Raw genomic sequence first — 22,872 nt, 5'->3', positions numbered from 1 at the left:
TTTATAACTGCTTAAACCTGTAATCACTGATATGTGTAACTGCTTACACCTGTAATCCCTGATATGTGTAACTGCTTACACCTGTAATCACTGATATGTGTAACTGCTTACACCTGTAATCCCTGATATGTGTAACTGCTTACACCTGTAATAACTGACATTTATAACTGCTTAAACCTGTAATCACTGATATGTGTAACTGCTTACACCTGTAATCACTGATATGTGTAACTGCTTACACCTGTAATCACTGGTATGTGTAACTGCTTACACCTGTAATCACTGATATTTGTAACTACGTACACCTGTAATCACTGATACATGTAACTGCTTAAACCTGTAATCACTGATATATGTAACTGCTTACACCTGTAATCACTGATATATCTAACTGCTTACACCTGTAATCACTGATATTTGTAACTACGTACACCTGTAATCACTGATATTTGTAACTACGTACACCTGTAATCACTGATATGCGTAAATGCTTAAACCTGTAATCACTGATATTTGTAACTACGTACACCTGTAATCACCGATATATCTAACTGCTTAAACCTGTAATCACTGATATATGTAACTGCTTAAACCTGTAATCACTGATATGTGTAACTGCTTACACCTGTAATCACTGATATATCTAACTGCTTACACCTGTAATCACTGATATATCTAACTGCTTACACCTGTAATCACTGATATTTGTAACTACGTACACCTGTAATCACTGATATTTGTAACTACGTACACCTGTAATCACTGATATGCGTAAATGCTTAAACCTGTAATCACTGATATTTGTAACTACGTACACCTGTAATCACCGATATATCTAACTGCTTAAACCTGTAATCACTGATATGTGTAACTGCTTACACCTGTAATCACTGATATGTGTAACTGCTTACACCTGTAATCACTGACATTTATAACTGCTTAAACCTGTAATCACTGATATGTGTAACTGCTTACACCTGTAATCACTGATATGTGTAACTGCTTACACCTGTAATCACTGATATATGTAACTGCTTACACCTGTAATCCCTGATATGTGTAACTGCTTACACCTGTAATCACTGATATGTGTAACTGCTTACACCTGTAATCACTGACATTTATAACTGCTTAAACCTGTAATCACTGATATGTGTAACTGCTTACACCTGTAATCACTGATATGTGTAACTGCTTACACCTGTAATCACTGATATGTGTAACTGCTTACACCTGTAATCACTGATATGTGTAACTGCTTACACCTGTAATCCCTGATATGTGTAACTGCTTACACCTGTAATCACTGATATGTGTAACTGCTTACACCTGTAATCACTGATATGTGTAACTGCTTAAACCTGTAATCACTGATATATGTAACTGCTTACACCTGTAATCACTGATATGTGTAACTGCTTACACCTGTAATCACTGATATGTGTAACTGCTTACATCTGTAATCACTGATATATGTAACTGCTTACACCTGTAATCCCTGATATGTGTAACTGCTTACACCTGTAATCACTGATATGTGTAACTGCTTACACCTGTAATCACTGATATGTGTAACTGCTTACACCTGTAATCACTGACATTTATAACTGCTTAAACCTGTAATCACTGATATGTGTAACTGCTTACACCTGTAATCCCTGATATGTGTAACTGCTTACACCTGTAATCACTGATATGTGTAACTGCTTACACCTGTAATCCCTGATATATGTAACTGCTTACACCTGTAATCCCTGATATGTGTAACTGCTTAAACCTGTAATCACCGACACAGGTAACTACTCCCTCTAACTCAGAAACGTTGTGTTCGATCAGCTCACAAGGCTGTGTTGGTTTAGTGATAGTAGCATGATGAGAACATATTCTCCCCAAATTTTCAAAGATAAGATTCTTATATACCCATCAGCAGTTGTGTGTTATGAGAAAGTTGCTTTTTTAATTTAAAAATCAAATTATATTTTACAAAATAATACCATGCAGAAGTGTGACAAAATCAAGGTATTTAGTTCCTTTTGCCCGTCGGGTTTTTGGTCCATCCAAAGAAGGGGGCGGTCAGGTAGCCTAGTGGTAAAAGCGTTCGCTCGTTAAGCCGAAGACCCGGGTTCGAATCCCGACATGGGTACAATGTGTGAAGCCCATTTCTTGTGTCCCCCGCCGTGATATTGCTGGAATATTGCTAAAAGCGGCGTAAAACAGTACTCACTCATTACACACTTATCCAAATATGGATATATTTGTTTCTTTGATGAAATCAGTCAGTACAAATACTGCTCACAACTTATCAAGGTATATTTATTATCCCATGTCGTTTACAAGGTAATCTGTGTGTACAGCCCTTCCCCATATAAAAGTACCGGGCAAATGAAAGTATAAACCGGCAAATTGCATTTTGACCAAAAAATTACAAACATTATCAAAACGTTACTAGCCTGAAAACTGTCGCTGAAACTCTGCAAACTTAAGGCCCAAAAGACATCCATGATGCCCATCAAATACATCACCATCGAATAACCATTTCTTGTTTGTTTCATTTCCAGCCACCCTCAAACATATGTGTGTACTTCCTTGCCCAGCAATTAACATTGAAGGACATGTTCTATGGGTCTGTGGCCTTCAGTATTGAGAAATGGGCGGTCGGGTACCTAGTGGTTAAAGCGTTCGCGCGTCACATCGAAGGCCCGGGTTCGATTCCAAACAAGGGTACAATGTATAAATACCATTTCTGCAGTCCCCCGCCTTTATATTGCTTGAATAATGTTTAAAGCGGCGTAAAAGCATATTCATTCACTAAGTATTGAGTATAAAAGACTATGTACCTCACTCACACGCAGTTTAAAGAATTTGGAACCCTTCTGATTAACCTAGGGGCACAGGTGGCCAAGTCGTCCGCAATTCGCTGTGCAGAGTTGCGTCCCTTGGGCACGCCAGAAACCTATGATTGTGGGTTTGAATCCCGGTTCACCCCGATTATGTTTCTAGGTTTGTCAGCACCATACCCGTGCTCGTGGGTTTCACCGAAGTGGTAAACGTCTGAGACCTGCGTCACTTCGGGCTTTCCTCCCACATTAAGCTGACGCGCCGCGATATAACTGGAATACTGTTAAAAGGGCGTTAAACCCGACTCACTCACTCACTACATGCTGTAACAGGGATTTATCTGGACCTGCTCAGAGGCTGATATTTAGCACCAAGTCTGCAAATGCCAGTAAATATTCCCAATTTGGAATTAAAACATTCCAAATTAACATTAATATAGTTATATTTAAGTCATATCTTGGTCTGGTTGACTCATATCAGGAGAATTAAGAGGAAATTTTTATGCTTAATTTTACATAATTGAATGCAATGTTATTATACAATGTGAAAAGGCGTCTATATTTAAGAAAATAGGATTTTTAAAAATCCCAATTTTAAACAAGGTAACACAACCAAATGTCAGAGCTATGAAACGATTCAGCTTCACATGTTTGGTGTTTAGGGCCACACTCATCAATAATCCAGCTAAATGACTTCAGTGTGTAAATAATCCAGTCTAGACCAGACAATCCAGTGATTGATATTAAGAGCCATGATCCAAGTTGTCAGGTTACAATGATACGCGATCAACCAAGGATCTGACCCTGATCACCTGATCCATTAAGTCGCCTCGTACGACAAGAGTACGTTGCTGGGGACCTATTCCAAGCCAATACTCTAAGGGGTGAAATTATATTAAAGATAAAGACACGCCGCGATATAACTGGAATACTGTTAAAAGCGGCGTTTAACTCACTCACTCACTCACTCTAGCCTAGTGTCCGCCATATTATTACATGAACCTGTTTTAGTGAACATGACCCAGTATGACTGGGTGGTTCTCACGCGGGAACGTTTGGGAAAAACACAGCAGGGAGATAAGATGGACGCTCCCATTTGTTCCGGACCACCTTATATTAAGAAACACAACCAGTGTTGGATAAGGTTACCCTTCTTTTTGACAAGATGAAGATCGCAGGTGAGTTTCGGCCTATGTCATGGTAAGAGTGAGTGAGTGAATGTTGTATTCTACCACAGACAGGAGTATTCTAGCGGCCTAAAATGGTGATATTATTCACAAAGTTATACAATCGTATAATGCCTGATGTGTTTTTTTCGCCGCTTCTACGTGAGATTTCGAAGCTGACGCTTAACTGCACTTTACTTTGTGTAGTTCGTTTGTTTGTTATTTAATGGCCCATTTAGTAACATACCAGCTATTTGAAGGAGATCTGTAAAAGTTTCGAATCTGGACCAGACAATCCAGTGATTGACATCATGAGCATGGTTCTACACAATTGGGATGCGATGGCATGCATCAACTATGTCAGCGAGTCAGACTATCCGATCCAGGTAGCCTCTTACGACAAGCATTGGTTGCTGAAGACCAATTCTAACCCGGATCTTCATGGGGCATCATAATTGTAGAGTGTATGTCACATATAACTGACGTTGTCAGGGAAAACATTCGGGATGTCATTGGTTGATGTGCTTTATCTCGTACCTTTCCAGTTTCCTTTTCTCGTGACTGGTTTGTGGATAACGTCTATTTGTTACATTGTTTCCGTTTCCAGTTGCCCTGATCCTGTCCATGTTGGTGGTTGTCCATGGCGAGTACGCCAAGAGACAGATCGTGGCTGCGCTTGCCGCGGCTGAACCCCTCCTGTCCAAACTCCTGCTGGACAAACTGGGCGTTGACAAACTCATCGGCAAGTTCATCGGAAATGTAGCTGCTTTCTTCAAGGGCCATAGCGGCACTGTAAGTTTGATGAATGCATTCTACCGATTGTAGTGATGGTTTAGTCAACGGAAATTACCGTATTCGACGTCATAAGCCCCCCGCTCTGATAAGCGTCCACGGCGATATTTGCTAATATATTGGCTTGTGAACAATCCCAATCAGCACCCCTTCCGATTGATCAATGTACACAAGACTTATTTAATCGTGTATTATGCACCCTTAATTAACGTAATTTGGTATGACGCGGTAAGGGCATCTAACCCCCGACCTTCCGCTCTCTGGGCAGACGCTCTAGCCACTACACCACGGAGGCGGTCTATTAAATTGTGATCCGGTGGTGTAGCCTCATGGTTAAAGCGTTCGCTCGTCACGCCGAAGACCCGGGCTCGATTCCCCACATGGGTACAATGTGTGGAGCCCATTTCTGGTGTCCCCCGCCGTGATATTGCTGGAATATTGTGAAAAGCGGCGTTAAACGATACTCAATAAATATTAAATTGTGAAAATAAAAAACAGAAAACAACAACCAGTAAAACATGGTTTTATGTGTTCATGTTTTTTACTCAATACATTTTTTTTATTGTCTCTGTGTTTACGTTTCCAGATACCACTTGATGGAACACAGCTTGTGTTGAACTACAATATACACAAGTGCCATCTGCACATTGGAAAGCGATTCCTCATCCATCGTAAGTAAAGTACTCTCAGACGTAGTGGCGGTCGGGTAGCCTAGTGGTTAAAGCGTTCGCTCGTCACGCCGAAGACCCGGGTTCGAATCCCGACATGGGTACAATGTGTGAAGCCCATTTCTGGTGTCCCCCGCCGTGATATTGCTGGAATATTGCTAAAAGCGGCGTAAAACCATACTCACCCACTCACTCACTCACTCTCAGACGTCCCTCGTGACAGTAAGGGGCGGTGGGGTAGCCAAATAGTTGCAGCGTCTGCTCATCACGCTTATGACCCGGGTTCGATTATCCACATGGGTTAAATGTATAAAGCCCAATTCTGGTGTCCCGCGCCGTGATATTGCTGGCATATTGTTAAACGCGGCGTAAAACCATACTCACTCACTCACTCACTCTCAGACGTCCCTCGTGACAGTAAGGGGCGGTGGGGGAGCCAAGTAGTTACAGCGTCTGCTCGTCACGCTTATGACCCGGGTTCTCTTATCCACATGGGTTTAATGTATAAAGCCCAATTCTGGCGTCCCGCGCCGTGATATTGCTGGCATATTGTTAAACGCGGCGGAAACCAATACTCACTAAATGAAGCCAGCCAGGGGTCAGGATACATATCATTATTTCCGTGTCCGGCGTCCGGCGTCTTCGTATGCCTCTGTGGCGTCTACAGAATCATTGGACTATCAGGAAATGGGGGTTAGACTACACACAAGTCACCGATCTTGATCCTTTTAAGATGCTGATGGCCACATCCTCAATAACTCTTTGCCATCAAGCGCAGACAACACAATTTTTTCTGATGATTAACTGAATCTGTCGACAAAGCACATCCCCATAATTCTCAAATACTGCTGTTATTGCTCCAGATGTTGCTGAGGAACGTTGCACGGCTGATGTGTGCGAGAACAAGATCACCAAGTCCTGCAAGTCCTGTACCAACGGAAAACAAGAAGACGCTCTCAAGTGTGCCCTGAAGGCCGAGGTCGAGGAGATCACCAGACTCGCCAAGGCGGCTCAAGCCAAACAGGGTTAACTCCGCTTGGTCTGACAATGTGTTTCCTGTAAACCTGGTTGTGTTTCTTCAATAAATGGCTTTCTCCTCCAGTGAGATTGTGACGTCAATATGGGTTATATTACTGGAGACATGTTTTATGTTCGATAGAGGCTGTTCCAAGTCACCAAAGCACTGCGGAACATATTTACGATACGTAATTATGCATATTTGGCGATGCACCGATTTCGTTACTGCCCGTAAAGTGCGTTGGTTTCACTGGAGTCTTTACCAGTGTGGCACGTACTGCCTACTGTCCGGGTTAGAATTGGTCCCCAGCTACATATGCTGGTCGTAAGAGGCGACTAAATGGATCGGTTAGTCAGGCTCGGTGTCTTCATGATAGCATGGACCTCTTCTCACAATACCAATCACCGGTTAAAGCTTGTTGGTTTATTGTTTAACGCCGCACTTAGCAATATTCCAGCTATATAACGGCGGTATGAAAATGATCGAGTCAGGACCAGACAAGCCAGTGATTGACATGATGAACATCGATCAACTCAATTGAGATCGATGACATGCATCAACCACGTCAGCGAGCCTGACCAAGCGATCCCGTTATAGTCGCCTCTTACGACAAGCATAGTCGCTTTCACAGCATGGGTTGCTGAAGACCTATTCTACCCCGGAACTTCACGGGTCACTTGTAATGTAAAGGCCTTTGCAGTAAACAACCGGCGTTAAACAACTAACAAACAAACAAAAAATACAAGTTCAAGAGAAATAGAATGGTTGCAACCAGCCTTCTTGACCGGTGGGATATGGTGGTGAAATTGGGTTTAACGTCGCGTCCAAGATTAATGCACTTATATAGCGACGTGCATGTACGTGTGTGTGTTTGTGTGGCTGCTTGTACTAGTCCGAACTGAGGCCGATTTATAATGCTAGCTCACTGACATACCATGCCGCAGTTGAATGAATACCCCCCTCAGACACAGTATATTGACTCCGAGCCGACCAGTCCTTGTTTTAGCCCCTTAATGCCGAGCGCCAGGCAGGGTAACAACAAGTACCATCTTTTAACGTCTTTTGGTATGACGCGGTCGGGGATCGAACCCCGGGCCTTCCGCTCTCCGGGCGGACGCTCTACCACTAGACCACGGAGGCGGTCGGTGGGATATGGACTTGGCTTACCTGTCCAACCCAGCTGCAGACAAGGATGCTGTGAATAATTGCTGATAACTATCAATATAATCACAGGTTTTCTGTGGGTGGAGCCCCTGAAGGAGTGAGTGGGTTTGATTTTACGCCGCTTTTAGCAATATTCCAGCAATATCACGGCGGGGGACACCAGAAATTGGCTTCACACATTGTACCCATGTCGGGAATCGAACCCGGGTTTTCAGCGTGACGAGCGAACGCTTTAACCACCAGGCTACCCGACCGCCCCAGACACATAATGAAACCAAACCCTTCTATGCAGAGCGACTAATCTGCACCATAAGACAACAATGTACAGATATTTTACTCACGAGCAGACTTATCATTATTTAGATATGTCACAAGACCACACAGATACACAGAATCAGAGGGGGCACGGGTGGCCCAGTCGTCTAAGGCGGCGCGATTCGCTGTGCAGAGTTGCGTCCCTTGGGCACGCCAGAAACCTATGATTGTGGGTTTGAATCCCGGTTTGCCCCAATTATGTTTCTAGGTTTGTCAGCACCATACCCGTGCTCGTGGGTTTCACGGAAGTGGTAAACGTCTGAGACCTGCATCACTTCAGGCTTTCCTCCCACATTAAGCTGACACGCCGTGATATAACTGGAATACTGTTAAAAGCGGCGTTAAACCCAACTCACTCACTCATTCACTCACAGAATCACAGAACCCTCAGACATCAATAAGAAGTAAAGCAACTGTCTAGCAAGAACAATACAAGAACAAGAACAAGAACAAGAGCCTTTAAAGAAATCCGACAAACCCAAAACGGAAATGAATCATAAGGTTAAAAAGAAATCATTCAGGGTTAGAATAGGAGATCAAGTGAGAATCTTTCATTTGAGATACCCTTTTCAAAGAGATTATCAAGAAACACGGACTGAGGAATTCTGCATTGTACGAGGACAGAACCCATTGAAAGACATGATCCTATAAAGGGTCGTTTCTATGGCAATGAACTGCAGAAAGTATATAAATCAGCTGACACTATGTGGGGAGTGGAGAAGGTACTTAAGATAGGAAGGAGAGCTGGTAAGAAAGAAGTGTTTGTCAACTGGATGGGATATCCTAAGAAATTTAATAGATGGATCCCAGAAAGAAATCTACAAAGAGGATAAATAGTGTGTTGAAGACAGGAGTAGTTCAGTTTACATCCAACTGCCCGTGTGTCAACATGTATACTTGCTTCCCATGCTTCAAAAACGTATGTCTGGCCTCACGACCTAGATCGACATATTAGTGCACAACATTCAGAGCATGATGTCCAGCAGTAGCTGTAGCAGCTGCAGCAGCAAAAATGATTAACTGACCAAAAAGGGAAAGATAGGGGAGATAGTTGGTTGGTTGGTCGATTTGTTGTTTAACGCCGCACTCAGCAATATTACAGCTATATGACGGCGGTCTGTAAATAATCGAGTCTGGACCAGAAAATCCAGGGATTAATATCATGAGCATCGATCCACGCAACTGGGATACGATGACCAGGTCAGTCGCTTCTTACGACAAGCATAGTCACCTCTTACGACAAGCATGGGTTGCTGAAGACCTTTTCTAACTCGAATCTTCACAGATGACTGCTGCCAGATTGTGTTGTGGAATGTGATAGTCACGTGAACTAGTGAATCCAATATGGATTCTTCCGAATTCTGGTCGAGATGATTAAGACACTCAACATATGGCAAATGTTTCACTGAGGCAGCACTGGACGAAAACCACGTGGAGTACTTAATTGCTTGGTACCGATTGCCTTGTAATTTCCGTGATATGTCCACACAGTCATGACTTTCGTCGCCATCAACAGTGGAATAATTAATGGCTTGGTACCGACTGCCTTGTAATTTCCGTGATATGTCCACACAGTCATGACTTTCGTCGCCATCAACAGTGGAATAATTAATGGCTTGGTACCGACTGCCTTGTAATTTCCGTGATATGTCCACACAGTCATGACTTTCGTCGCCATCAACAGTGGAATAATTAAAGGCTTGGTACCGACTGTCTTCTAATTTCTGTGATATATCCACAAAGGCATGACTTACATCGCAATCAAATGTGAAATAATTAATGGCTTGGTACCGACTGCCTTGTAATTTCCGTGATACATCCAGTCTGTCATATCTTATGTCGCCATCAACAGTGGAATAATTAATGGCTTGGTACCGACTGCCTTCTAATTTCCGTGATATATCCACACAGCCATTACGTACATCGCCAGCAACAGTTGAATAATTAATGGCTTGGTACCGACTGCCTTGTAATTTCCGTGATATGTCCACACAGTCATGACTTTCGTCGCAATCAAATGTGAAATAATTAATGGCTTGGTACCGACTGCCTTGTAATTTCCGTGATACATCCAGTCTGTCATATCTTATGTCGCCATCAACAGTGGAATAATTAATGGCTTGGTACCGACTGCCTTCTAATTTCCGTGATATATCCACACAGCCATTACGTACATCGCCAGCAACAGTTGAATAATTAATGGCTTGGTACCGACTGCCTTGTAATTTCCGTGATATGTCCACACAGTCATGACTTTCGTCGCCATCAACAGTGGAATAATTAAAGGCTTGGTACCGACTGTCTTCTAATTTCTGTGATATATCCACAAAGGCATGACTTACATCGCAATCAAATGTGAAATAATTAATGGCTTGGTACCGACTGCCTTCTAATTTCCGTGATATATCCACACAGCCATTACGTACATCGCCAGCAACAGTTGAATAATTAATGGCTTGGTACCGACTGTCTTGTAATTTCCGTGATATATCCACACAGCCATAAGGTACATCGCCAGCAACAGTTGAATAATTAATGGCTTGGTACCGACTGTCTTGTAATTTCCGTGATACATCCAATCTGTCATATCTTATGTCGCCATCAACAGTGGAATAATTAATGGCTTGGTACCGATTGCCTTCTAATTTCCGTGATATATCCAGGCAGCCAGGACTTGCCATCAACAGTTGTGTAATTAATGCCATGGATCCCGCCCTATGTTGCAGACAACCGTCATCCATGTTTAAACAGGTGACCACCTTGTAGGCTGCCGTGGTCACTACCAACATTGATGATGCAGTCTGACACGCGCACAACCAGCTGTTTCAACTTCATACATATCACTTGACGAATCAATCCTGCAACTTGTTCCAAATTAACTGATAACAACTATTGGCACGACCACCTCGACTCCACCATCGACAGCTGTGTGAACATCGGAACAGCATCGCTGTCAGCTGTGTGGACGTAGGAACACCAATCAGTCCGATTCATCTTAGTTCCAAGTCGTGTCATGGCAGGGGTTGGACGCGGAAATTTTAAGTCGTGAGTAGACAGGTATAATATGTTCCATGTACCATTTGTCTCTATGAACCATGTGCCATTTGTCTCTATGAACCATTCCGGGGTGGAATAGGTCTTCAGCAACCCATGCTTGCCGTAAAAAGTGACTATGCTTGTCGTAAAAGGCGACTAACGGGATCGGGTGGTCAGGTTCGCTGACTTGGTTGATGCATGTCATCGATCCCAATTGCGTGGATCGATGCTCATGATATCAATCACTGGATTGTCTGGTCCAGACTCGATTATTTACAGACCGCCGTCATATAGCTGGAATATTGCTGAGTGCGGCGTTATACAACAAACCAACCAACCAACTCTATGAACCATAATACCATTGCTCACAATAACTTTTGTCTTTGAGCACATATTCGCGTTTTCCTTTTTCGACCATCAACACAATTTTTTGTCAACAAAGTAATTTAACGAAGGGCCTGTGAATAGAATCGTATCAAGGTGATGATGATTTCAAAAGCGCTTCTGATTGAGCCATAGCGTGAAACTCTCGAGATTGTTGTAACTAAAATAGAGAATCTCACCCGAGTGTCGTTTGATATCAAATATTGGAACAGTGGAAAAATTTCGAGGCTTGCCGAGGATTTTTGCCACTTTTATCAACGAGTGTTGATATATTTGATATCAAAAGACACGAGGGTGAGATTTTATTCATCATCCAACATCATTTTTCCAACTTTTTCAATTTGTAGACAGTAATTAGCTACTTCAGTGTAAAAAGTACTGCTAACAGCTTCAGTAGGAGAGCCATTAGTGATGTCATTTGATTGTGACGTCATGGTAACCAGTGACGTCACAATGGTTTGCAAAGCATTGTGATGTTATTTTATTGCAGCGATATCTACAGTGTAGACATCGCTTGATCTAATCCAAGCCATATCTCCTGTGGAAGCCAGTTTTGGATGATAAAATATCTTCTTTCCCCCGTTACGAGGTTGCATGCTTTCGATGCGTCAAATGTTCGAGTGAAGTATACTCTGCATCATTATTGAAGGATCACCTTGGTGTAAAGGGTGTCAAACATGTGAACAAATGCCAACAAGCGTCAATAGGTCTGAGTATGTTTGTGTGATTAACAGTTAAAGAACATGCCTGTCTGGCGCTCGGCATTAAGGGACTAAAACAAGGACTGGTCGGCTCGAACTCAGTATGCTGGGTCTCAGTGGGGTATTTAGTGAGTGAGTTAAAATTTAACGTCGCATCGGCATTATTTCAGCCATATAGTGACCAGTGGGGTATTTAACTGCGGCACGGATGGCAGTGGACTAGCACTATAAAATCGTCATTTGTTTGTTGTTTAACACCGCACTCAGCAATACTCCAGCTATATGACGGCGGTCTGGTAATAATAGAGTCTGGGCCAGACAATCAACTGATTGACATCATGAGCATCGGCCCACGCAATTGGGATTGATGACTAGTCTGTACTTTACAAGAACACACGCAATCACGCACGCACGCACGCACGCACGCACGCATGCATGCACGCATGTCGTGATGTAAGTGCAATAATCTTGGACGCCACGTTTAACCCCATTTCATGGCGATAGGGTAATTCAGATCGTCAAAACACTCAACACATTGGACTCAACCCCTGCCGCTTAACTCACTCAATATATCTGAAAACACAAAAGAGTTACCTTTTTATTTAGTCATGGTAGAATGGGGAAACGCGTTTGGGTCCAAATCCAATTAAGCGCGGTTATATCTACAGGTACGCTAGCGCCATATTGAAAACACAGTATGTTTTCTGCTGCTTCATATCCCTTTACGACTTTCGTCAAGTCTTATCTCTCCATCCTCTTTTTCCTTCTGTTCGCGAGTCCGTGCATAAGTGAGTGAGTGAGTGAGTGAGTGAGTGAGTGGGAACCATAAAATATATATATAGTCTTTTTGTTGTCCCTACCCAAATCCCTTAAACAACTGCAATGGCGCAAATAAAGGGGGGAACGTAAGTAATAAGTGGATAGAGCGTCTGCCCAGAAAGCGGAATGTTAGGGTGGGGTGGTTCGATGCCCGGCCAAGTCATACCAACAGAAATTGAAAAATTGTACGTGTCGTTACGGTCCCTGACGATCAGCCTTTAGGGGCTAAAACAAGGACTGGTCGGCTCGTAATCAGTATAAAGTATCTTGAGTTGGTTATTCATGTTAAAATGCTGATTAAAGTGGTCAACCTGTTAAGAAAGAGTGAGTGAGTGAGTTGGGTTTAACGCCGCTTTTAACAGTATTACAGTTATATCGCGGCGTGTCAGCTTAATGTGGGAGGAAAGCCCGAAGTGATGCAGGTCTCAGACGTTTACCACTTCGATGAAACCCACAAGCACGGGTATGGTGCTGACAAACATAGAAACATAATCGGGTCGAACCGGGATTCGAACCCACAATCATAAGTTTCTGGCGTGCCCAAGGGACGCAAATCTGCATAGCGAATCGCGGCGCCTTAGACGACTGGGCGACCCGTGGCCCCTATTAAGCCAGAGGCTTAGATTATGGTGAATATTTTTTACTACGTAACATCTCATATCTACATATCCTTATTTGTGTAATCTTGGTGAATTTGGTGTAACGTTCTTTGAGAGAAAACTATCTTTAATAAATAATGAGTTTTGGAAAAGTTGTTTTCAGTCATTTATAGTGCTTGATATGAAAATCAACTCAGAATCTTTCAGTACTTTTTTAACTGAACCAATTTTTCATAACTCTAAAATTAAAATTAATAGGAAATCATTTTTTTCTTGAAATACTGGATTGAGAAGAGTGTCTCCCAAATTATGGACTTGGCCAAGGCGGATAAGGAGTTTCTATCATATGCGGTATTTGATGAAATGTATAATATCTGTTCATCCTACGAGGTTTGGTCAAAAGTTCTAAGCCTAACAAACAAAACCAATAATAGTGAAAGTGTTTTTAATTTCATTTGATTAATTTAATTTTTCATTCAATCTCCCTGCTTTTCAATACACTTCTCATATCGAGATAGTGAAGCTTTTCAATTCCAGTCAGGGCGGAGTTTTCTGAAGCCACCCTGATATATCCATTCACGGCAGCTTTAAAGTCATCGTTGTCGTCATAGCGCTTTTCACGAAGGTGTTCTTTCAGTTGAGGAAACATGTGGAAATCACTTGACGCAAGGTCTGGTGAGTATGGAGGGTGAGGGAGCTCTTCGAACCCACATTGTCACACAGCAGCCTTTGCAACTCCAGCAGTCAGCATTACTCGCCACGTTTATTTGATAGGACCTGTCCGGCGATGAAGCAAATCAGCATAGAATCGTCTTTTGACTTTCTAAGTTTGTTTGTTTGTTTGTTTGTTTGTTTGATGTTTAACGCCGCACTCAGCAGTACTGCAGCTGTATGACGGCGGTCTATATATAATCGAGTCTGGACCAGACAATCCAGTGATTGACATCATGAACATCGATCCACGCAATTGGGATCAATAACATGCATCAACTAAGTCAGCGAGTCTGACCACCCGATCCCGTAAGTCGCCTTTTACGAAAAGCATAGACGCCTTTTACGGTAAGCATGGGTTGCTGAAGACCTATTCTATACCGGATCTCCACGGGTCGACTTTCTTAGTATTCAAAGGATCACACCCATTGCATCCCAGAATACAGTGATCATTACTTTCTTCACTGATCTTGAAGACTTGAATTTCTTTGGTGCCGGAGAGGTGGAATGGTGCCATTCCCTGTATTAACGTTTTGACTCGGGATCATCGTGGTAGACCTATGATTAATCACCCGTTACTAATCTCTTTCTGAATTTAACGAAGTCCTGCTCAATTAGCTCTAAATTTCTCTCGCAATGTCGGTTCTATTTCCAGAAGATCAAAATTTCGAAACTTTGGCACCAACGAGCAGATATCTTATTCATCTGTAAATGTTCATGAATAATAGTTTCAATGAAAGAATTGAACTGAATAATGGTTTCAATAGACCCATGGCTTAGATCTGTGTCTTCCGTAAGTTCACCAATGGTAATACCTAATACGTCTAGCTGATAGTATAAGGTCTTCTATCTCCTAGATTGAGGACATCATCAAGGCTTGTTCTCACAGCTTTAAACATAACTGTCCACCGTTTAACAGTGGAATAGCTAGAGCACTTTTCCCCATACACTTGTGACATGCGGTCATGAATTTCTTGGGGCGTACTTTTTTCTAAAGTCAAAAACTTGATGAATGTTCGGTACTCGTTCTCTTCCATTTCTGTGTCCATTTAGACTAGCGTTGTGTGGTTAAAACTATTTGTAGTTCCAAGTCAGGTTCAAAGCATATTTATTTTGTATTGGTTTCTACAGAAGTAAAAAGTAAAGGGCAGGAAAAGTGGGAATTACAATTTGAAAACTTAAATTGGAACAATTTCTGCAAAAAAGATTCAGTACAATACGGGATGTAAAACTTCGTTGGTTTCAATACAAAATTACCAACAGAATTCTCACCACTAATCCTGTTCAAAATATTCTATGCTTCTTCTGGCACAATGAAAAGGAAATAACTACTCACTTGTATAGGGACTGTGATGTAATAAAACAATTTTGGGATGAAGTGTCAGTGTGGATAGACCAGTGTGTTCATGTTTTTATGACATTTTGTGCAGAATCGATACTTTTTGGAGAAAACTTAAATCTTTTTATTAAAATTTTCATTTTATAGATGCAAATTCCAAAATAAACATATTTTCATGTTCATAAAAAGGAAGCTTTTTCACGATATAACATTTAAAAAGATATGAGAGTTAATAAGAAGAAATTCTGTGGTGCTTGGATGCGGTATCATATACTTTTTGAAAATGAGGAGCAGTCTTCATTTTAGATTTAGTTTTGTACTTAAGGCCTTAATGTTTGAGACCATGTACTTTCCTGCACTGCAATATGATATATCGCGGGTCCTGGCCGACGATGTCATCAAGTGGACTGAGGCGGTGAAGATGGTTTAAAACGGTTTATTCTCTGTAAAAGAATCTGAATGTTTCATCTATATATCAGCAGCATAGGGACATTTACATAATACATGAGTAATTGTTTCAGATGGTCCATAACATAATAAACAAACTGGTGATTCAACACATCCAATTTTATATAAATAACAGTTAGTACTTAAAATATTACGTATAACTTTAAACTGAAACCATCTTAATTCAGAACTTTGTGTACATCTTCTTGTCATAACGTTAAAGTTTATCCACTCTGTATCTGTATGCTGTATAAATCTTTCCATTTACTGTAACACTTATGTTTTATACATTTAAGGCTTCATAAAATACCTTGCTTCTCTTTTTATTGTTTGTTTTTTATACATGATATGGCTGTATAGGCCTTTAGCAGACTTTTGCACAATGTTTTATATTGTTATTCTGTAAATACCAGTTTATTGATAATTGTACTCCTTAATAGGTTAAAAAAAGTATGTCTTCAAAACTGTAGTTTTGTACAAATTCATCAAAACCACGTCATATTTCCCTGTGTCATGAATGAAGTCATTTTTATATGCTATACCCTTTTGATGCCATTGTGGAAAATATATAGATTTACCATCAATATTGATTTCATTATTATACCATACAGATTTGCTTATCATATCTTTAACAGATTTTTTAACATTATCACAACAATTCAAGTATACTGACCACCATAACAAAACTTCCCTCCAAAAGTTGTTATTAATGTTAGGAATAATCTTTTCATTAATATAAGCAGCATCAGCCATGTAAATTACGTTTGCGCTAGTTACATTTTCTAGTGGAATTACCATGATCCAGTCTCTTAATTCAGCTTAATTTATGTGAAGCAGTAACCATTTCCACCACCGGGACACTGACGCCATGTTTAGGATGTAATGACATAATTTTCCTTATAACTTTGTCAGGCTTAGATCTTAAGATGAAGTAAAAACATTATGGCTGAAACTTTTCTGTTACAAGTTTGGTTAGGCGGGGTATACTGCAAAACAGATGGTGACAACAATGATTTTAGTACAACTTTTCTACCCATAGGTGTCAGGGTTCTCTTTTCCCACATTTTCATTTCCTTTTCTATCTTATCAAACCTGTTTGTGTACATGTAGTTTAAGTTAACCATGTTTCAACATCAAAATCTATGCCTAATAACTTAAACTGAGTTTGTGACCAGCAAAAATTCCAGTCCTCGCATAATTTTTTTTGGACCCTATCCATATCAACTTGTTTTTTTCAGTATTTGCAAAACATTTTAACATACTCATTGTGGTATAGAGGCTTTTTTCAGATCCATCTAAACGTAATGTAGTATCATCTGCAAATTGTGCAAGCAAAGAGTTAATATTACCCATCTGTATACCTTTTATTTTTGTTATTATTTCTTATCATTATTGCTAACATTTCGTCACAACGAATAAAGACATATGGTGATATCGGATCCCCTTGGAGGATCGGATTGCTGGAGTGAATGTGTTAGTGTGAAGTGTGTTATTTTCCGAAACAAATCTAAGATGTACTTGTAAGTTGTGATATATGTCATGGGCTTTCTGCTACCCTGGGCGGAAGCCTATTTTATGTAACAGGTGCTTCTTTTTTATAAACAGTAAAAGAAAGAAAAAATGAAAACAAATACATCAACAATCGTAACATCACATCTAATCACAAAAAAAACGGAGACAACAGTACGAAAAATCAGTGAAATCGTACAGGGATAATGCAACACAAGCCCCATTCTGTCATAAGCCAATCGGGGGCACGGGTGGCCCAGTCGTCTAAGGCGCCGCAATTCGCTGTGCAGAGTTGCGTCCCTTGGGCACGCCAGAAACTTATGATTGTGGGTTCGAATCCCGGTTCGACCCGATTATGTTTCTAGGTTTGTCAGCACCATACCCGTGCTTGTGGGTTTCATCGAAGTGGTAAACGTCTGAGACCTGCATCACTTCGGGCTTTCCTCCCACATTAAGCTGACACGCCGCGATATAACTGGAATACTGTTAAAAGCGGCGTTAAACCCAACTCTCTCTCTCTCACTAGCCAATCAGGAATCAGAAGTCGGTGGGCGTGGCCTATTGTTTAAATTTGCTTTGCGGAATCACTTGCAATCTATCTAATGATCATTGTGTCTGTTTCAGCTTTGTTGCGATGCAGTGTGACGGAAATCCGTTCAGGAAGGTTCATCAATAGTGACAGTTTTTAAGTGAAGACACTAAAAGTGGAAGTGTAGTGTTACTTAAAAGTGGAGATAAATAAGACAATACCGAACGCCATGAACTGCACGCGTATTGTAATAGCTCTTCTCATCTCTACCATTAATTTCATGTTTTTATATCTAACTATTTCAAGGAAGCCTCATTTTCAAACTATGGAATTTCCGTCAAATATGAAAACACGACTGACAAATCATCCAAAGACAGTATCGTGTTTTAATGGGATTAACGTACCAGAGACCATCAATGATAGTTTTGTGGAAAACACTTTTTCAAGATGGCGGACAAGAGATCCCAATGACCACATGCTGACGACTGAACCTTTTGGGCGCCTGGGAAATCTGATGTTTCAGTATGCGTCTCTGCTTGGTATAGCTTTACATAACGGAAAGAGGCCATTTATCAAGCCGGATAATATTTTGAATACAGTATTCAATCTTTCTTTCGTTGAAAGTTGGGATACGGAACAATGGCTCCAGATTGCAGAGAGACAGTTTGCAAGTTATTCGCCGGAATTTGAACATCTGCCAGCAGGAAATTATGTTATGGGTCATTACTTCCAATCCTGGAAGTACTTTCAACCCATAAGAAAACAAATTAGGAAAGAGTTTAGGTTTTCGGGTCTATATGAAAGACTACGGAGAAACATATTTCATCTTTACACATCTCCGTACAAGAATCGAACCGTGATAGCTTTGCATGTAAGACGGACAGATATGATGACACCAAACAATGCAGGTTATACAGAAGCCTCGGTTTCGTACATATACAAAGCTGTTCAACATATGAGGGACAGGTTTCGTAATCCAGTGTTCCTGATAGCTACAGATGACAAGGCCTGGTGTCGACAGAATCTGGACTCTGAAGATATGATTTTGATGACCACGACTAATCCGTTCGTGGACTTCGGAGCTTTGATTTTGTCTGATCACATGATCATGACGGTTGGAACATTCGGATGGTGGGCTGCGTGGCTTATAAATGGGTACACCGTGTACTATAAAGATTATCCTACACCTGGGGGAATGCTGGAAGCGAAGTTCACGAAAGAAGACTATTTTATGCCGCATTGGATTCCAATGGGTGGATAAATAAACAATAATCGTTAATTTAATTTGGGTGTTGATGGGTACTCGGATAGGCGGGTAGAGCACGGGTCGGCCGAAGGTGGACCTCGAGTCCTTCCTACAGGTTCTACTACACCAGATCAGAATCCGTCGTTTAACGAGCAGTTTTCGTAGAGCCTCCAGTGCAGACTGAATCATCTGGCAGCTGTAATTGGGTGATTTTGTGAAGAATTTTAGGTTTTTATAATGTACATCCTTCCAGTAATTAAAGCTGATCTTGTTATTCTATATTCAGTGCTGTCTGTTTCAACATGATGGCTTTTGCTGAATGTGACCACAGATATTTTCAAGCAAGTGACATTTGGTGCGGAACTGGGGCATCTGTTTACCATAGTGGATATAAGTATTTCCATTTGGTTTACACCTAAATGCTATTTTATAGAGATTGAGTTCGCAGTGTCACGCTACTGACAACGACATCACTAGTGGTGGTACGTGGACCTGTATACAAGTTAAGCAGAGCTGCTCGCGGAGAGTAGGTGGATGGGTGACCGAGTTCATCAAGTTCAACTTCAGATGCTCTAGGGTTTAGGCAAGTGACTTTGTGAAAAAAAAACATGCCCCTGTTCACCCAGCTGTGTATGGGTACCCGATAGGAATAGATGGTAATGTGTTAGCCTTCTAGCTCCTCAATGACAACGTGGGTTAAATACTCCCCAGGGAGCTGAAACTTAAATTCCACACTGATCCATTGACAAGGCTAACAATAAAAATACTGTGTATCGCCTCTTTAATCGATAAATAATTTACAAATTACATTGAAAACTACGAGAATTAGGTTTCCAATAGCAAGAGGCAATACACTGGATGAAGTAAGTGGCAACATCAATAAATAACAGGCAAAATAACATAGGTGAGCGAATGTCTAGAATTTGTCACTTTCGGTTGTGTTGAAAGAGCCATTTGCTCCGTTTCTGAAGTCGGTGGTGGTGGTCGGGTAGCCTAGTGGTTAAAGCGTTCGCTCTTAACGCCGAAGACCCGGGTTCGATTCCCAACATGGGTACAATGTGTGAAGCCCATTTCTGGTGTCCCCCGCCGTGATATTGCTGGACTATTTCTAAAAGCGGCGTAAAACCATACTCACTCACTCTGAACTCAGAAGCCTGTGATCGTGGGTTCGAATCCCAGATTTGTACTGATTGTGTTTCAAGGTTTGTCAGCACCATACCCTAGACTAACGCTTAGTCTCTGAAAACATATATTTTGATAGAAACAACCAAGTTCTTTTAAACTGAAAAGGGGCCTCGGTGAAATGGAATATTCAGAACTTATGTAACATGTAGGGCTAAGGCATTGCAGTAAGGTAAGGATTGGGGGGGGGGGGGGGGGGAATAGCGGGGGTGGCGGGGTGGGGGGGTGGTTAAGATCATTGCGAGACTGTGAGACAGTCTACACCATACTCGTGTTCGTGGATTTTTACAGGTAAACATCTATGACCTCAATCACTCCACTCTAAGAGATGAAAGCCGTTGACGTTCGCCACTTTGAAGAACGGTCGGGGAGCCTAGTGGTTAAAGCGTTCGCCCGTCACGCCGAATCCCTGCATGGGTACAATGTGTGAAGCGGCGTAAACCCATACTCACTTATGACTTTGATGAGTTGCTTGGAAACAGGTGTGATATTGATAGACTAAGGATCCTCGCTCGGGGGATTCGAACCCCCAACTTTCGGATCTTGGCAGTCAAGTTATTTTTTTCTACAATATCATTGAAATCTCTTCAAAATCCTGTGCGATACCTCTCTGTGTTGCGATCTGGGGACACTTCAATTTGAGGTCGCGTCACGTGATCTTGCTAATCAGCCAATCAGTGTCCACGTTCTAAATTTTAGGTACGAGTGAGCGAAACTCTCAAACAAGCATACCTGTTTTCTGTATCTCGAAAATGAATATGATCCTGGAGTGCTGAATGCAAATATAGTCCTGCATGGGTGGGTGTTTGTTTTATAGCGCTGATATTTCAACCATATTACATGTGCACGCGGGCTTGGGTGCCAGCAAACCAATGGTCATAATCTGGTATCAACAGCCCCATCTCTGCTCAGGGACTAACCATTAAGTTTTCTCGGGGACAGGTGATTTATTTTATCAACACTACATGTATAATATCTTTGGTCACTTTGATTCAAGATCAACAATTGTTTTCTCCGAGCCAAAACCACAGCACATTTCTTTCAGGGCATCCAATGAAGAAGCGTTATTTTTCAAAAGAACGCAACATTCTCCACTCCCCTTTGGTCTCTGGGTATACTCAGATCGAGAAATTCCGTACACACCGCGCGGCAAATGTGAGTGAGTGAGTGAGTATGGTTTTACGCCGCTTTTAGCAATATTCCAGCAATATCACGGCGGGGGACACCAGAAATAGGCTTCACACATTGTACCCATGTCGGGAATCGAACCCGGGTCTTTAGGCGTTAAGAGCGAACGCTTTAACCACTAGGCTACCCGACCGCCCCTCGCGGCAAATGTAACTCTTATTTATTAGTCGTTAAAGAGTCTAGCTCTCTGATTGGCCAATTACAGTTTTGCAAACAAAACTACACGTCAGCTGACTTTCCTCTACTCTCTTTACGTCTATCTCTTCTTCACATTGTCTATAACAATTTACCCTGTGAGTGAGTGAGTTAAATTTTGACGTGGCGTCGGCAGTATTCCAGACGTATCATTAACCCTGAAAGCTCCTCCGGTGACTATACTGAAAGTCGGATGACAATCTCGAGATAGATCTTGTCACACACAAATATGTCTCATCAAATAATTCTATGTAACGTGCGAACTCGTAAAGATACATTTATTACAATAGCGAGGTGTACGTGATTTTACGAACTAAACTTTCGCGTACAACTCCCAACGTTCAGCCTCAGTACGCGCCCATTCCGCTTGTACATCACAGAACCAAAAGCCAGATGTTTTACCTTTGAAACAAACGCAAATACAGTTCGTACAATCCCGTACAATATGGAGCACTTTCGGCATGTGTCCTCTCTCGTTTTCCCGAGACAAGGGTTGGTTGGTTTGTTGTTTAACGCTGCACTCAGCAATATTCCAGCTATATGACGGCGGTCTGTAAATAATCTAGTCTGGACCAGACAATCCAGTGATTAATATCATGAGCATCGATCCACGCAATTGGGATCGATGACATGCATCAACCAAGTCAGCGAGCCTGACCACCCGATCCCGTTAGTCGCCTTTTACGACAAGCATAGTCACCTTTTACGGCAAGCATGGGTTGCTGAAGACCTATTCTATCCCGGAATCTTCACGGTTCTGAGGCAAGGGAGTTAATTGACTATAAAAGTCCAGTTTCCACCATTGCCGAACTAGGCTGGAATTATAGAGTTATGGAATTTATTGGCTGGACTTACGAATCTATTCATTGTCCAATCAAAATCGCGCAACGAAATCGACATCCGGTTCGTAAATTGCAGTGCAGATATCGGTCGATTGCTGGATTTGCATAGCATGTGTACCGCCAACTCGGCGTCTTCAGATATTTTCAAATCATTTCATGTTATTAATTAAGGTGCTCACGTGATT

The 22,872-nt window shown here is 41.7% G+C and overlaps 2 protein-coding genes across 2 annotated transcripts; both read left to right on the top strand.

Moving 5' to 3' along the window:
• The first annotated feature begins 3,928 nt into the window (after positions 1-3,928).
• Positions 3,929-6,582, top strand: LOC124140822. The gene is made up of 4 exons (XM_046508598.2): positions 3,929-4,015; positions 4,611-4,795; positions 5,382-5,466; positions 6,327-6,582. The coding sequence occupies exons 1-4, from the start codon at positions 4,003-4,005 to the stop codon at positions 6,491-6,493; spliced, it is 450 nt and encodes a 149-aa protein (XP_046364554.1). The 5' UTR covers positions 3,929-4,002; the 3' UTR covers positions 6,494-6,582.
• A 4,372-nt stretch (positions 6,583-10,954) lies between these two features.
• Positions 10,955-19,545, top strand: LOC124140821 (galactoside alpha-(1,2)-fucosyltransferase 1-like). The gene is made up of 2 exons (XM_046508597.2): positions 10,955-11,017; positions 18,130-19,545. The coding sequence occupies exon 2, from the start codon at positions 18,264-18,266 to the stop codon at positions 19,293-19,295; it is 1,032 nt and encodes a 343-aa protein (XP_046364553.1). The 5' UTR covers positions 10,955-11,017; positions 18,130-18,263; the 3' UTR covers positions 19,296-19,545.
• The last annotated feature ends 3,327 nt before the right edge of the window (positions 19,546-22,872 follow it).

This window comes from Haliotis rufescens, unplaced genomic scaffold, assembly GCF_023055435.1.
Source record: "Haliotis rufescens isolate VD_foot unplaced genomic scaffold, xgHalRufe1.0.p SCAF_60, whole genome shotgun sequence".
NCBI lineage: Eukaryota > Metazoa > Mollusca > Gastropoda > Lepetellida > Haliotidae > Haliotis > Haliotis rufescens.
Note: the sequence above shows the minus strand (reverse complement) of the source record. Positions and strands in the feature narration are given on the sequence as shown.

What these genes read in the sequence shown, in the direction of transcription:
- LOC124140821 (XM_046508597.2), top strand. Translation starts at nt 18,264, where the DNA reads ATGAACTGCACGCGTATTGTAATAGCTCTTCTCATCTCTACCATTAAT.
- LOC124140822 (XM_046508598.2), top strand. An exon ending in TCAAGGGCCATAGCGGCACT is followed by an intron (nt 4,796 to 5,381) that starts GTAAGTTTGATG and finishes TTACGTTTCCAG; the next exon opens with ATACCACTTGATGGAACACA. An exon ending in AAAGCGATTCCTCATCCATC is followed by an intron (nt 5,467 to 6,326) that starts GTAAGTAAAGTA and finishes TTATTGCTCCAG; the next exon opens with ATGTTGCTGAGGAACGTTGC.